Below are 16,281 nucleotides of genomic sequence, written 5' to 3' on the forward strand. Positions count from 1 at the left end.
ATTTCACACACATAGGCTATATGGTGATCGTATCTAATTGCAGTATGGCATGCAATGAAACATGAGCTGTTCTTCAATGAATAAAAGTATAACATGATTAATCGATTTGTCATTACTATTTTATTTTATTTTTGAACGCTGGCAACAGTTCACTGCGGGTGAAATGTGTAATACTGCACAGAGAGTGTTTGCATAAATGCTCTAACTTATTGTCTTCCCTACACGTCACTCCTTACTTTTCTTTTTTGTCAAACATCTTCTACTTCCTTATAAAATAAGCCATTCCACGTATAGTTTTGGATCAGGTGGTATGTATACAGCGAGCATATCTACAGATGATAATAATGCTGCAAAAGAGTTTTTTTTGGAAGTTTTGTTTAATGCAGTCTTGGTAAACTTTTTTACCACCAAGTTGTATAAACAGGCTAGATGTTAAGTATAGAATGTGGTTGAGTGTTACATGGTTGACGTTGTTTAAACGTTTATAGTGTAGTCGCATGAATTACCGGGACTAATCGTAATTATGATAAAACTTTTCTCGCTAAAAACCGAGATTACTGGGGAGATATCCCGTTACTTGCAGTGTTCCGAATTTACAAAAAATATTTAAAATAAAATTTAAAATGAAACTTTAGCGACTTCTGTCATCAATGTTATTAACAACACCATACACCGTTTTTATGGAAATGAGATTTTTTTTACATTTTCTTTGATTACATTTGTTGATGAGTAAAGAATCTGGATTCCCTATAACAGGTCTTGCCGCTGTGCCGTAGCGCGTAAGTGCAGTTTAACCTAATATTTGTTCTTATACTCAACAGCCATTCAGTATGTTCAACGTCACCACTGCCTTGCCAACGGAAAATGCTACGTAAGTAGTCGCATATATGAAAAACAATGTTTTAATAATTCCCAAAACAACTTTTACAATTTATTTTACGGATATGCGATGCTGTATATTAATTATCTTAACCAATTAATTAACTTATCTTAATTAAATAATTAATTATATTAACTGTTATCATCTATTGTGTCATTATACGTTGTTCCGTACGGTATATTTACGTACAATTGTTTAGCAACTCTTTGTTCATGCTTATGTGTGGATGGTACAAAGCTAACTTGAAATTTCTGCAATGATTATTATCCTCATCATTGTTTCTGGTTGGTTTGATTACTCACCCTGCAATTTCCACGCAAATAAAACCAAAACGTTCTAATTGTTTTTACAGATACGAGAGACCTTTTGATGAGATCGGGATTGCGGTTTCAGCTTTCATTATCTTTGCTTTTTTGGTTTTTGGAATTGTCGGAAATGGTCTCACGTTTGCTGTCATTGTGACGTACCGAATGTTAAGGTATTGATCGATGGCTTACTCATCAAACGTTGTGATTGCAACAACGTAACGAAATACATGCGAAAAGAAATGCAAGATTTTACGTATAGGTTATTCTAGAATCTAGGTTAACCTGTAATTCCAAAACTTATTTTTATCTATATAGTAACTGACATAACAATATTTTAAAACTTGTATGAACTGTATTTCAGTGAAAATATTTTCATGCGTTTCATCCTGTCCTTGTGCGTATCCGATTTAATATCAGCTTTCATCAGCTGGCTCTTCCTCTACCGACGAACTTGGGGTTTTGACGTTTGGGCTCCGTTGCCTGATATCTTCTGCAAGGTTAATAGATTTTTGAATATTGTACTGATGTCACACCTTACAAAAAAACGGCGGCAGGTTCCATTCTGTGGGCATATTGACTAAATTATAGACGCAGATTTTGATTGAATTTGGTGATATTTTGTGAAAAACTTTTAAAACTATTTTTTTCTTGTTTTTAGTTTTACTGGGCAGCCGACATAATGACCAGCTTCGTGACAGCCCTGCATATATTTTCCTTTGCCGTACTCCGCCTGATATCAATACAGTTTTTTGCTGTGTACAATAAAATAAAGATTCGACACGGAAACGTTTGTTTTTTGTTCATTAGTAATTTAAATACAAACTTGTATAGTTCACAAGAGCCTATAGTTGTGATGTAATTATATACTAAACCACTGTGATTGATTTTGTTATGCAGATTTGGATCGCTTGTATTTGGGTGTTGTCTTTTCTGTGTGGCTTTTTGCCAAGTTGGTTTATATTTGGCGCCGGCGAGCGTGACCGCTTCGGTGACACGCCAGACGCCAGATGGCCAGCCTGCACCGTTCTTTATGACCAGTGAGTTGAAATCTTTGCAGCGAAGTCATGTTATGAAAAGTACAACTAAACTAAACTAAACTACGCCAAGAAACAGGCCATTGTACCCTACTCACGTTCTTGCTTATTCCTAAATACTCGTGCTTCCAGCATTCGCCGAAAACTATATGTTACCTTAAGACTATATTATTGTAACTGACGCGATTATTTGAGCTTAAGAAATGACTGGACTTTAGCTCAGTGTATAGTTCAGTGGCTCTTAAACTGATTTCGGAGTTCGGTGAAGATTAAAACATACAATCGTATCTTTATATCATATGTTGTAAAATTTTAACAAAGGGTGAAAGCAAATATGAAACTTGCAGTTTCGAAACCGTCGGTCCCCTTAAGAACCACTGACTTAGAAAAGAGATTTAACGTTTGCTTTAAGTCAAATCCATGATGTATCCTTACCATTAAGCTTGTATTTTGTAGGCTTGTGGCCTATTCATACTTTCAAAAAATTTCATATACCATATTCCTTTATCTGCCACTTGTTGGTGTGGTTGTCGTGTGCTCGGCCATTGTGTTCATCGTCCGGATAAAATCGAGAAAAGTTGCTCCTTCGAAAAAGTGTGAAAAGCGGCAGAAACGGGAGAAACAGGTGGTTTTACAGCTCTTGCTTATAATGGCTTCATTCCTGATAGGATACATTCCATTTACAGGTGAGCTAAATTTTAATAAATAATTGCAAACTATGAAGTGACATTCGCTCTTTGGTTGCCAAGTTCTATATATGTATTTGCTATAGCCTACATATTGCTTAATTTTAATTCAACGAAAGTCTAAAGAAAACGAGTACAATAACCTGTTTACTAAGAAAATCTATACGCGATTAATGTCATTACAGCTTATGAATTCTGGGGAAATCAAGATTTACCAAAAACGCCTTACTACCGTTTCGCTGACTACTGGTTTGGAATGATTGAGTATTTCTTTCTGCGCTTCTCCGAAGTATTAAACCCTTTGTTTTACAACCTGGGTTCTGCAAAGATGAGGAAACACACCAAGAAATTTATTAAAACCAAAATGCTCTGTTGCATTAACTGGAAAAAGAGAACCATTTCTCACTCAGTTCCTACAACACTCGAACGTTCTTCGTCTGCCGTTAATAACGGTGCATAAGAGAACTGCTTTACGCGAGTTAAGTACAATAACTGTGTATTTGACTTAAGTTCTACTCGTGTATCATTTTTGTGGCACTCGAAAATACTCGAGTAGGCAGGTAACTTTCCATTGCTCGGATGCACTTGACTGTATATTAAAGTACTTCGATTGGTATTTGTTTGTCAATTTTCATAACGTAGTTGATTTTTTATTGCGTATACAGTGTTAATCTTTTAAAAATATGTTTATCAAACAATAACCTTAAGCCACATTATACGACAGATCGCCTATATATTAAGACTATATATTATGTCCTTATGATTTTATTAACCTGTATAAGAATGCAAGATGTTATGAAGTAATTATGCGAATTTGATCACAAAAGATTGAAAACAATAAAAAGTTATTTAGTAGTTTCTATATATCCGTCAATGCACCAAATTAGTCTTATACCTTGTATACCAAGTACCTATTTCGGGTGGTTCGCATACCATGTCTGGTATAAGGTACTCGTAAGTTAACTCCAAAAATTTGCGAAACTATAAGCAGTTGTGATGTAAATTTGTAGTTAGTTGGCCCACTTGTATATAGTTTTGTTGTTTCACTCAAGATGATACGATATCATTGTGTTTAACGCATTTCATCTTACTGTGTATATGATTATTCTGGATCTTTACGTATGTACTTTTATTATCATTTCAAATGTTATGTATAGTATGCACTATATATACTTTCTTTTATGAGATGGTTATCCTGAATCATTATACCTGTACCTCTGTTGTCATTGCAGCATGCTCGCAATATCATTTTCTTTTGCGACACGTGTTTCACGTTAAACTGTGCATAAAAGTAATGTCATTTATTTTACTGCTGGTGTCAGAAGAGTCTATAACAGCCAGACTCAGAACGTTCAATTGCGGGGGCTGTGTAGCTATGCCATGCTTACTGACACCGTTTCCTTCGTTTTTTAAAAATAGTGCATGATGTCATTCTAGCAAACGCTGTTTACAGCTACCTATATGACAAAATCGCGCTCAAAAAGTGTCTTGTATTCGTTTTCGTCATCGTGAGAGGAGTTAGTTTTCTTCCAACCGAGTTAGAGTTTATTGGGGTAGGAGTGGAGCAGTCACAGGATCAGGGAGTAAGGGTCATCTAAATCGTGCAGACCAGCGCTGTTTTTCGTGAAGGTCGCAGTAGATATAAGCACAGTCGGACGTGAATACATGATGTACTTTTTGTTCCTCTGCACCACACTCGCAAGCCGCAGTGATTGTCAATCTCAGTTTGTGAAATGTTCAGCGTCTGACACCGATTCACTGGTGGTTACGTACTAATCAGGTCATATTGGACCGCAACCCTCCAGTAGGGTGAGACTGTGAATCAACCTGGTAAATGAAATTGCGAAATTCCGTAAAGAAAAGAAACTTTTGTCACTTGGACTTTCCTTTACGGTCACCCAATGAGCCACACAGACGGCTGAGTTAGCGACGTGTTGTGATATAGCTGTAGTGCGGCTAAAATAAATGGGTGTCCCGGTTTTAATTGTCGGGCTTGTTTATTTGGTGGAAAAAAATACTCAAGTAAAGCAGATGAGATGAGATGAAAAATTTACCCATGTGACCTTTCACCAAACTTCATACAGTCACAGTCGCATTTAATCAGTATCTTGTAGTTTAATTTTTCGAAATGAAAACATAAAAAACAAACGCTTTAACTTATATTTAACTTTTGCAGGAAAATATATAAGATAGGTCGCGGGTTGGTTGAAAACATGCAATTTTAAGCATTTTTCCTTATCATTCAAGTTGGTGACCTGTATTCTTGTTTACACCTTTCGTGTCATACTCACTTCCATCACGCTCATGCGAAGTTGTTATGACTGCTTAATTTCCTGCCATTCGCGACTTCCTTATAGCGACGAATATACAGTAAGCAGTTACGAAGCAGCTGATATTTTCTGTAGCAATAGACGCTCATGTGGTAACCGTTTGAAGAGAACCAAAAATGGACTGTCGGAATTTAGACCAGACAATAAAAATCCTTGTAAAACATTGCAGACAACCACGTACTACTCCACACACGTGACATGGGCACCGTATCTAATTACAGGACAACGTGCATGAAAACATGACTTGTCAGGAGCGGTGTTATAAAAATATTCCTCAATGGACAACAACATAACCTGTGTGTAGTCGGTTTGACATTTTTTCTCTTCTTTAAATTCTGGGAACTGTTCTCTTTGGAGTCACATGTGTTTACGTCATACTCGCATGCGTATTATCGCAAAGACGTCTTGCCTATGTAACGTCACTCGTACTTTTTTGTTTGTTATCAAGCTGTCATTCACTTTTTACTTCCTTGTAGAAAAAATACGTTCCACGCGGTGCAGGATCAGGTAACATGTATATATGTATATGGTGATACTGATAACGCTGCGATCAATAGAGTCTGTTTTTCGTTTCAGCGTAGATGAAGTTAAATGTCTTCTTTGCTGAAGTCTCAGTAAACTTCGTTAAGTTGCTTGTAGACTTGTACATTGAGTTAATTAAATGTTAAGGTTCCGAAATTATTGAAACGCGTGTTTAAATAAATTACTAGGCCTAATATAAATTACGAAGTGAATGTTTCACCGTAAGTATACGTCACGCAACCTGCATGTTGTTAAAGATAGGTGGCAAGTTGAGAGAATAGACATGTAAAAAGCTAATTATGGCTATTAACGGTTTATATAGTTGAAGTTACATTTTGGTTTAGGCTACAATGTTATAGGCTAAGATGCAAGTTAGGTTAACAGGAAACTTTAAATATAGCTTCAAACGGAAAGTTTTTTCCAGTAAAATAGTGAGAGCCTATTATTGTGACAAAACTGTTCTGGCTTAAAACGAGACCATACAGCGGCCGCTTACAATACTTCAAACTTAGATAAAATCCTTTAAAAGAAAAGTTTAGTTATTGACAAAATTACATCATTTTTCTATGAAAATCACATGTTTTTCTGCATTTTAATAGTTTGGTCTTGTTAAGGAGTGAAAAACACGTATTCCTTAAAACAAGTCTTGCGGCTTTGCAGTAGCACAGAAGCATAACCGTGTTATTGTCTCCATCTTATAAACAGCGAACAACTTATTCAGTATGTTCAATGTCACCACAGCGCTCCCAGTGGAAAATGCTACGTAAGTTGTTATACTGTTTATATTGAGAACATGGGTCTATACTCTATAGGTTTCCAAGACAGTTTTTGAGTTTCACTGCTGTTATGTTGTACATTAGTAATATTAATTAGTAACATTAACTACCATGCTGTTCTATATAACTACATTTGTTTTGCAACGCTTATACACAAAGCTAACTCAAAGTTTCTGCAATGATTATCATCATCGTCAGAGCTTCTGGTTGGTTTGATTACGCACCGGTTCCCACGCAAATAAAACCAAAACGTTCTAATTGTTTTTACAGATACGAGAGACCTTTTGATGAGATAGGGATTGCGGTTTCAGCTTTCATTATCCTTGCTTTTTTGGTTTTAGGACTGTTTGGAAATGGTCTCACGTTTGCTGTCATCGTGACGTACCGAATGTTAAGGTACTGCTTACTCATCGAACGTTGTGGTTGCAACAACGTGATCAAATGCATGCGAAAAGAAATGTAACCTTTCACGTATTTTATACCTATGCTATAAAATACCTGCAGTTGAAAAAAATTCTTTTTCTACTTGTCACTCAATGTCGGAAATAGCAATTTTTCCTGACCTGTCTGAACTGCATTTCAGTGAAAATGTTTTCATGCGTTTCATCCTGTCCTTGTGCGTATCCGATTTAATATCAGCTTTGATCAGCTGGCTCTTCCTCTACAGACGAACTTGGGGTTTTGATGTTTGGGCTCCGTTGCCTGATATCTTCTGCAAGGTTAATAACTTTTTGAATATTGAAAACACTTTATTCGTTACATCTTGTCCATTCAACTGTGAAGTACCAAAAACGATGCAGATTTTGGTTTAATTTAGTTGATTTTCGTGAAATCAAATGAATTTCTAAAAATGTTTTGTCTTGTTTTTAGTTTTACTGGGCAGCCGACATAATGACCAACTTTGTGACAGCCCTGCATATATTTTCCTTTGCTGTACTCCGCCTGATATCAATACAATTTCCTGTCGTGTATAATAAAATGAAGATTTGGCACGGAAACGTTTGTTTTTTGTTCATTAGTAATTTAAATACAAACTTGTACGTCACAAAGTTGTGACGTAACTATAAACTATACTATATTGTGAATGGTTTCATGCATTGTAGATTTGGATCGCCATCATTTGGGTGTTGTCTTTTCTGTGTGGATTTTTGCCAAGTTGGTTTATATTTGGCGCCAACGAGCGTGACAGGCTCAGTAATTCTCCAGACGCCAGATGGCCAGCGTGTACCGTTATTTGGGAGCAGTAAGTAGTTGATAGTGAAAACTGTGAAATTTGGATTAGCCTTGTCAAGTAAAATAGGCTTAAGAGTTAAACGTGCAAGGCCAACGTGCCTGTGAATGAAAAATGTGCCTGCACATTGCCACAAGTAAACTTGGCTAATGTTAAATTTTAATTCAATGAAAAATTTATGTTATGAAAAGATTATTCTTTAGTATCAATATTAACCTGATTCAAGCTCATAAAAATACTTGAGTCCCAGGGGTCTGGTAGAGATAAGCTCATATAGCCTACGATGATTGTACAAGTTAGATATTTAAATGTTAACGAAATTTTTGGTGAATGTATGTTTAAAACTTAGGGGTTTTGTAACCTTACTCTGGCAGGTTCAACGACCATCGGCTCAGACAAACGTGTTCTGTTTTCCTAAAATCTACAAATGCCTTTCAACGAGTACTAAACATGTGTTTTTATAGGTTTGAATTCTATAAACTATTTCAAGAAGTTTGTTATCCAATATTCCTCTATCTGCCACTTGTTGGTGTGGTTGTCGTGTGCTCGGCCATTGTGTTCATCGTCCGGATAAAATCGAGAAAAGTTGCTCCTTCAAAAAAGTGCGAAAAGCGGCAGAAACGGGAGAAACAGGCGGTTTTACAACTCCTGCTTATAATGGCTTCATTCCTGATAGGATACATTCCATTTACAGGTGAACTAAATCTGATTCATATGTCGCTCAAATATTCTTCTCAAAAAATCTTGGTCTAGCTGCTTGGTAACATATATGTTCTAGCCTACATATGTTAATGCTCTATTTATTCAACTTATGCCAATACAGCTTACGAATTCTGGGCTGTTCAAGACCTTCCTGTAACGCCTTACTACCGTTTCGCTGACTACTGGTTTGGAATGATCGAGTATTTCTTTCTGCGCTTCTCCGAGTGTGTGAATCCTTTGTTTTACAACCTGGGTTCTGCAAAGATGAGGAGGCACACCAAGAAATTTATACAAACCAAGATTCTATGCTGCATTGACTGGAAGAAAGGAACCTTTTCTCAACGCGGAGGCCGTTCATTTTCAGCTACCGTCGACCGTTCCACAACCGGCACTAACTTCGGTGTCTAAGACTCAGGGTGATAAAATGTAATTGCACTTCATGTGCATCACTATTTATATACACAGTTCAAATATTTACCATTTTTCAATTTGTTTTTTTGCTTGTAAATATTTGGGATTTTTTATACCTGCACTTCTATAACCTTTGTTTTGAAATGTTATGTAGTGTGAGACTGTATAATGTACTGTATAAGCTATACTTACATCATTACTGCATTTTGCGTAATTTGTTCTCGGTTAATTTAAGTCGCGAAAACCATCTCTAAAAAAACAATTAAATCATTTATCTTCCTCTTGGTTTCACAGTGGTGGTCTATGACAGCTAAAATCTATTTGTTCAAGTGCGAAACCGTGGAGCAAAGAGTAAAAATGTATTTCTGACGTGCAAGATGCACCATTTCACCGTACAGGAATAGCATGTTTAGAAAAAATGCTTTTGATTTCTAGCAAAATTTGTTCACCTTTATGACAGCCTTGCACTCACAAATGTTTCTTATGTTGCAACAAAGGTATTGTTACATAACATTCATTCTTGAAACTTTGTTTTAGATGCTATTTTAAGAATGGATTTGATTATAGCAACATTTTTGTATTTGGTGTGTGGCACAAGCCTGAAAAACAGTTTTGTGGGTAAAAAGCTTAAAAGCGTACCGTTGGCTTGGGTTGTTCAATTTCTTTACGCTGGATGTTGAAGAATTTTTGGTCTGTTAAGAAAGATAAAACTTCCTGGCACCTTAACTCACCATGGATAGGCTCAGATCTCTGAATGGCGATGAATTTGAAATTACTCGGCGCGCAAGTCATTCTGGCTTCGAAACCCCTAGCATGTACAACCCCGATCTTTTGAGAAGAAGACAATCTATGCCCGTAAGTAGACAACGTTTTTACCCTTCAAAGCACGTAAATCCATTTCATGTTTTTGTACCGTACAACAGTCAGCGTATAGGTGAGATTATTGTCATTTTCCTGAAGACGGATACGTAAATTGTACCAATTGTATATTCGTTATAGTTGGTTTAATGTGCTTAATAGTTACAGTATATAACTGAACTAATATACCGGTACCTTTCAAGCCTCGGAACATGGAACTCATACAATATTTTTGCCATTTTTGTGCTGACAGTACCGGTATGTCAAATGTTTCATGCATATGAAGGCAACATTTTAACTTTCAGGCTACTTTAGTTAAAAAGGACGACAAAGCACGAAAATTACACCGCAGTTCTGCTTGCGTTAACCTTATTGAAGAGTTGGATGCCGTTAAGATAGTGGGGAAAGCTACCGGTAAACCTGGCAGCAGCAATTCACAAAAAGTGCACACTTTGGGGCCGTAAGTTGAGACTTGTCTTAAAACTGTGTAAGTCAAGATAACACTAAATCCTTGCATCTACCTACTGTTATGCAAGCTTATATACGGTCAAGCTTAAAGTTTTTTTATAAGTGTATTTTTTTTAAAGAAATTTGAAGGATCTTCAAAGTATGTTTTCATACAAGCTAGAAATTCTCCATAATTGCCGATAGTGTTTTACTGTATCATACACTCATTTTCTGTTAATCATCTTTCGTGCATGTAGAGAACTTCAAGATGCCTTTCGTTCACGACGATCTTCCTGCATAAACCCTATATTTCTACTGGATCATTCTGAAGAGAATGACGAAGTTAAAAAGTCAACTTCGTTTGAAAACATGTAAGTGATGTCATTAAGACATTCTGTTGAATATCATGAATTTTTTGTCAACACCAACCCTATACACATTGATCAGCTAAAATGCAGCAATACTTAATAATGGATAATGAGGTACTGAACGTCCAAAATTTATGAACATTCTTGTCTAACTGTTTATTTATTAAGCATAGAGTATCTAGGCTATATTTTACCGGTCGTATGCTCCATAAGCTGCGCGTAAGATAGAAATTCAAGTTAAACGTATATGAGTGAAACATCACGTCAACGAAATAAATGAAGTGGATGGTTAGAACTTAGATCAATAAAGTTATAGCCTTTACATTTTAAAGAAAATATTGTTCACATTTTGAACAGGCGCCAACGAGAAAATGGGGAAACCCCTGGGCTCAGGTTATCGAGTTCGGAGAATAAAATTAGTGGACTAGAGGTTCAAGATCCGGCAGAAAATATCCCTTCGGACGTTGAGGACGAAGATTAAAAGACTTCATTTTTTGATGCTATGGTATCATGGCGGCCATGGAAAATATAGTAAAAGTGCAATGAAGGACTGAAAACGCTTAATTGTTTGTTAAAGCTACGGCAGATAATACGCCTAACGTGCGTGGTACTGTTTGTAAGTACAAGTAAGTTTCAAACTATCAAATCAACGTTAAGTTTTATTTTAAAAGTTATATTTTGCACGGTGTATTCAAACTGAAGCCAAGCCACACTTCAAAGAACAATTAATAAGTTATATGATACAACACTTCGGTTAAAATAATAAATCATAGAGCTTGTGTTTGTACATGAACAACCTTGCATGTTATCAAATACCATAGGTTTATAAATGACGCATATATCTAACTCAGAAGTTAACTTGAAATAGAGCCACGTATACAATATGCCACAACTCAAATCAATCCGGTTCTAATACAAACTAAGATAGAGAGAAAATGGAATATTGAGTAAAATCAAAGAAACGTTTCACGTCTAAATAAGCGTTACAAGTATTACCAATATAGTTCACTTATGGGCCACTGGAAATATGCTGATTGAAACTCTTTGACGTTCTTCACATAACAATTTATATAAAGCAAAAAGAGAAGCTATGGCCTCTGCACATTCACATAACAGTTCGTATATCGAACGTTGATGATGTTGCCGGCCTAGATGTAGTTTTTCCGGGCTGGAGACATTTAACATCCCGAAGGATCTTCATGTGTGTCCTCAGAAACAGTTTGGTGTACTTGCGTACCTTTGGGGAACCAATGTTATAGAAGACAGGATTCATGCACTCGGTAAAACGGAGACAGAAGTACTCTATCATCCCGAACCAGTAATCCACTTCCCGGTAGTATTGTGTCTTCGGGTGTGGTTGGATTGACCAAAATTCATAAACTGCGAGCAGAAATGTTTCGGTTGTTTACAGAGGGTCGACAATCGCTTATCCACTGCTTTGTCTTTTCTGCTTAACCATTTACCATGACTATATCTACGAATTGTGCTTTCGAATTCTTAACTTATCATGGCATGCATTTAGTCCATTTACTTGTGTACGGTGCGTATCCCACGATAAACGATATGATGATTAGGACCAGTTGGATCACGGCGTATTTATCTCGTATCCTGCGTTTTTTTTGTTCTTTTGTGAAAGGCTGGATTTTTCCTCTTTTGCGCACTGTGTAAATGATGGCCGCGCAAAATCCACAAACTCCGAGCATTGAGCAGTAGAAGAAGATTGTGTAACCCACTATTTGGTACATCGCGTATATCTGAATGCTGAAGTTTAAAAATGAAAAACGAAAATAATAATATGAAAGTAACCTATAATATAGGTGAAATAGTATCAGAGTGTATAATAGGGGCATCATCGCGTCAAGTGAAAATGTTTTAAAGACAGGCTTATAATGTTGTTCTTTAAGTTATTGTGCGCAAATATTTGAAATTAGACAGTCTCTTCTGTATAACTATAAAATTAAAAAAAAGAAACAACCAATTAGGAAGCGTCGTGCAGGCTGGCCATCTGGCGTCTGGAGCGTCTCCGTAGCGATCACGTTCCTGAGCTCCAAAAATGACCATATATGGCGAAAAACCAGACACATAGCAAATGCCCCAAATTATTCCAATGCAAGCCTAAACAGTTGGCGAAAGTTACTACATTTAATTATAACTTTTGAGTTGCACGTAACAAATAACCCAGACTAATATGCGTTGAAATCCATTGGCTGATATCCACGTGAATGCTTAAAAACTTAATTCAACTACGTTACTGTTTCATTAATAAATGTTCAACAAAACCTATATAAAGTTTAAACTATTTCCTTCTGCATTGAACTTACGTTTGCATGAAAAAGAGTGATCTTTTTGTATTGAAATGGATGCCGTATTGAGAGAAAACGAAGCGCAGAAAATGCAAGTACATGAATGGCTGTTACGAATGACGTCATAATGTCTGCCGCCCAGTAAAACTGCAAAGCATCAGGATAATAAACCTAAGTCACAAAACTGGACTCCGTGTTGTAATTAATTATTTAAATATCATGAATGTGTTTAAGTTAATTTACCATAACTTTTGAACATATATTGTACTTGTTCTTGTATAATCACACCTTACACGCACAGCAGTATGATAATAAGTCACAGAACTGGCAAATGCATAAATTATTTAAATATCATTAATGTTTTTATGTTAAATTACAATCAATTTTAAATATTGATATTGTACTGATGTCACACCTTACAAAAAAACGGCGGCAGGTTCCATTCGTCAAAACCCCAAGTTCGTCTGTAGAGGAAGAGCCAGCTGATCAAAGCTGACAATAAATCGGATACGCACAAGGACAGGAGAAACCTCATAAAAGTATTGTCTCTGTGTTTAACGAAAATTGTAAAAATATTGCAATATTTTGACACTGCATAATATTTTATATACATGTCGCTATATACGGATAATTTTTGTCTCGCTTGGTGTAAAGCACCGAAGGCTATAATTAAACAATGCGGCATTTTAAATATCAAAAAAAGGATTCCTAATCCACTAAAGGTGAAATTTTACAATAGGACATCGAATTTGCTCTTACATTTACGAGCTTAAAATTTACGTCGAACTGTTATAAACGCCTTTATTTATATCCGATTAAGGGTATAGTTAAGAATTTTAGTACCGAAATATCAATAACCGTAAAGGTATGTCGTCAAAGGCAAAATGCAAGCGTTGAGTCAATTAAATCCTAAAAAGGTAACTCGTTTACTGCTACAGCAAGAAATTCTTCGAATCTAACCGGAGTTTCTTATAGGAGACTATCACCGCCAATGTGAGGCCATTTCCGATCAATCCAACAACAAGGAAAGTGAATATTATCGCGGCCGAAACAATAATTTCTGTTTCGTCGAACGGTGTAATATAGGTCCTGCAAATATAAAATGGCATTGCGTTTGCCTGCGATAAACCGATAGATATAAAATAAACGCAAACATAAAGTTTTTATATTATATCTATGGTTAAACCGCTTAAAAAACAAAAATGATACATTAAACATGAATGACAGACGGAATAAAACAAATCGCTACTGATAACGCGGTCATAAGAATATTTGTCACAATAACATGTTGGTTCAGATACAAGCAGCTCAGAACAGAGAAAAATCGATAGTCTGTCGTGAGGTTTCCTGTTAATTTGTGTTGTTAAAGAAAATTGACACAGTTGTTTGTCCAACTTGTTCAAACAAATTTTTCCTATTACGTGTTCGATACAGTGTTCCACCACAACCATAGGCCATAGATTATTACATAGGCTATATTGCGATAGTTTTGCGGTCATGGAGGTCTGGATAAAACTGCAAACAGTGAGGAAGTTTTCACGGCAAGCTTTGAAATTTTACTACGCTTTCCATAAACCAATGTAGCTTCTAATTTTAATATCAGCTCATAATAATACATGATGATTTGCCATTAATACTATTTTTATGAATTTCCATTGCGCATGAGTATAAATTGCTTTGTATAATTTTACAGTATACTGCATATAAAATCGTAAAATTGCAAGCCAGGATGCAAAATTTTGTTTACAGTATCTTATTTACACAATTTGTTGAAGTTTTCAAACGAGGTCATTAATATCGTTATTTTAATTTTAAAAATGATATGTTACTAGGTTACAACAAACACGTTAACGAACTAATAATGATAGCAGCAGATAATGACGACATCAACTAACTTCGAAAGCCAAACCTTAAATCACTGAAAATATTTAATAAATAAAGTTTTTCGATCTTAGTTGGTAAAATCGATGTTATCATGCAGGTCTTCATACATATAAGGTATTCTGCATTTCTGACGAATCAAGTAGGACCTTTTCAAACTACTTTGAATTGTTTGAAATTTATGTGTGTTAAGTTAAATAGATTTAACTAAAATTTGGGCAGCACATAGCCTTGCATGTCAAATTTACGTTTAGTGCATTTATTGAAAATATCTTAGGTTTAAAGTCCCAAAGTTATTCAACAAAATCTGCAAAAGTTAAGCAAAACACTTACTCCAATCCATTGCCATTGGTTATAGTTGCTGTTGCCGTTGCTGTTGCACTTGTTGTTGTTGTTGATGCAACGATAAGCGACAAAGACGAATTCATTCTCTAAGAAACTGTCACCTTGGCTGAGTAAAAAGCTTAATAACTTTCCGCCTTGGACGATTTTGCAGTAATAAGAAAATTGTTAACCGGCTCCTCCTGTTATAAACGCTGCTTGTTTTTGCAATAAATCCGCCAGACGGACAATAATATTTGCTTAATTTGAAGCTGTTAGTAAATTTAGAACATTTGATGTATCTGGTTTCGCTTGAGACGGATTTAACATTCGAATTTCAATAATAAAGCTTTTGTTAATGCTATCACTCAAAGACCCAATAATATGACCGCATGAAAATATTTGCTTAAAATAAGACAACTCCCTCCGAGAATTTAAATGTTTACCTGCTGAAGTATAAAATTAGTAAACTTAAATGGGAAAAATTCGAAAAGCCCATTCATTTCAAAAATAGAGCATTTTGTCATCTTTTTCGTTTATTTTCGCTTTTCCAAACTAAAGTATAGTTGTATTTTTGAAAATCGAATTTAATAGTTCACAAAAGAAAAGCGCCGCAATTAGATTGCCTAAGCTAGCTAGGTATCTATTAAGGTGTACCGACACTTAATCACGCGACACTTAATCACGCGACGCTTAATCACCGACACATAATCACTAGGACATTTAATCACGCGACACATAATCACTAGGACATTTAATCACGCGACTTGGATACTTAATCACGCGACATTTAATCACGCGACACATAATCACTTGGATGCGACTGCCAAAGGCTTCCTTGGTCTTTCTTTTAGAACTCCCCGACAATTGTTTTGACTCCGTTGCGCCGGCTTTCTCTATAATGTTTCTTTAAATCAACACCAGCTTCATAAAGTCTAATTGTTACATTGTCCGAAAGTATAACCTATGTAATATCTAACATTATTCTACTGTATTGTCACCGAAGCTCTTGACCAAAGTACCATCAAAACGTTACACCGTAAAATACAATGCTACTTGAAACTGTGTCAGAGCGTCGGTTTTGGAACTCTGGAACAATGCCAATGAATGAATTATTACAATTTACTATCACGACCGGTTTACAATTTACTATCACGGCTTTGGCAAGACAGGCTATCAGTCAAATGAAGGTGAATATGGGTGAACTGTCAGCCAGTACAAGC

General features: G+C 35.9%; 3 protein-coding genes across 7 annotated transcripts; 2 read left to right on the top strand and 1 right to left on the bottom strand.

Moving 5' to 3' along the window:
- The first annotated feature begins 302 nt into the window (after positions 1–302).
- On the top strand, positions 303–9,166 carry LOC143464769 (trace amine-associated receptor 9-like). 5 transcript variants are annotated; one of them, XM_076962750.1, is made up of 8 exons: positions 739–756; positions 822–871; positions 1,233–1,358; positions 1,550–1,685; positions 1,847–1,975; positions 2,086–2,225; positions 2,679–2,908; positions 3,094–4,212. In XM_076962750.1, the coding sequence occupies exons 2-8, from the start codon at positions 831–833 to the stop codon at positions 3,366–3,368; spliced, it is 1,077 nt and encodes a 358-aa protein (XP_076818865.1). In that variant the 5' UTR covers positions 739–756; positions 822–830; the 3' UTR covers positions 3,369–4,212. The 5 variants fall into 5 exon arrangements, with proteins under 5 accessions (XP_076818864.1, XP_076818863.1, XP_076818865.1 ...); XM_076962749.1 differs by having other exon boundaries at positions 303–871; XM_076962748.1 differs by lacking the exons at positions 1,233–1,358; positions 1,550–1,685; positions 1,847–1,975; ... (1 more) ...; positions 2,679–2,908; positions 3,094–4,212 and adding exons at positions 6,807–6,932; positions 7,120–7,255; positions 7,407–7,535; ... (1 more) ...; positions 8,232–8,461; positions 8,591–9,166 and having other exon boundaries at positions 738–871.
- Positions 9,167–9,308: 142 nt separating this feature from the next.
- LOC143464772 (uncharacterized) lies at positions 9,309–12,354 on the top strand. Its single transcript, XM_076962753.1, has 4 exons — positions 9,309–9,735; positions 10,044–10,198; positions 10,443–10,556; positions 10,911–12,354. The coding sequence occupies exons 1-4, from the start codon at positions 9,613–9,615 to the stop codon at positions 11,032–11,034; spliced, it is 516 nt and encodes a 171-aa protein (XP_076818868.1). The 5' UTR covers positions 9,309–9,612; the 3' UTR covers positions 11,035–12,354.
- Positions 12,355–12,371: 17 nt separating this feature from the next.
- LOC143464771 (motilin receptor-like) lies at positions 12,372–15,406 on the bottom strand. Its single transcript, XM_076962752.1, has 5 exons — positions 15,071–15,406; positions 13,817–13,945; positions 13,272–13,404; positions 12,875–13,003; positions 12,372–12,668 (listed from the first exon to the last, which is right to left on the bottom strand). The coding sequence occupies exons 1-5, from the start codon at positions 15,163–15,165 to the stop codon at positions 12,453–12,455; spliced, it is 702 nt and encodes a 233-aa protein (XP_076818867.1). The 5' UTR covers positions 15,166–15,406; the 3' UTR covers positions 12,372–12,452.
- Positions 15,407–16,281: the final 875 nt, after the last annotated feature.

This window comes from Clavelina lepadiformis, chromosome 7 (assembly GCF_947623445.1).
Source record: "Clavelina lepadiformis chromosome 7, kaClaLepa1.1, whole genome shotgun sequence".
Lineage (NCBI taxonomy): Eukaryota > Metazoa > Chordata > Ascidiacea > Aplousobranchia > Clavelinidae > Clavelina > Clavelina lepadiformis.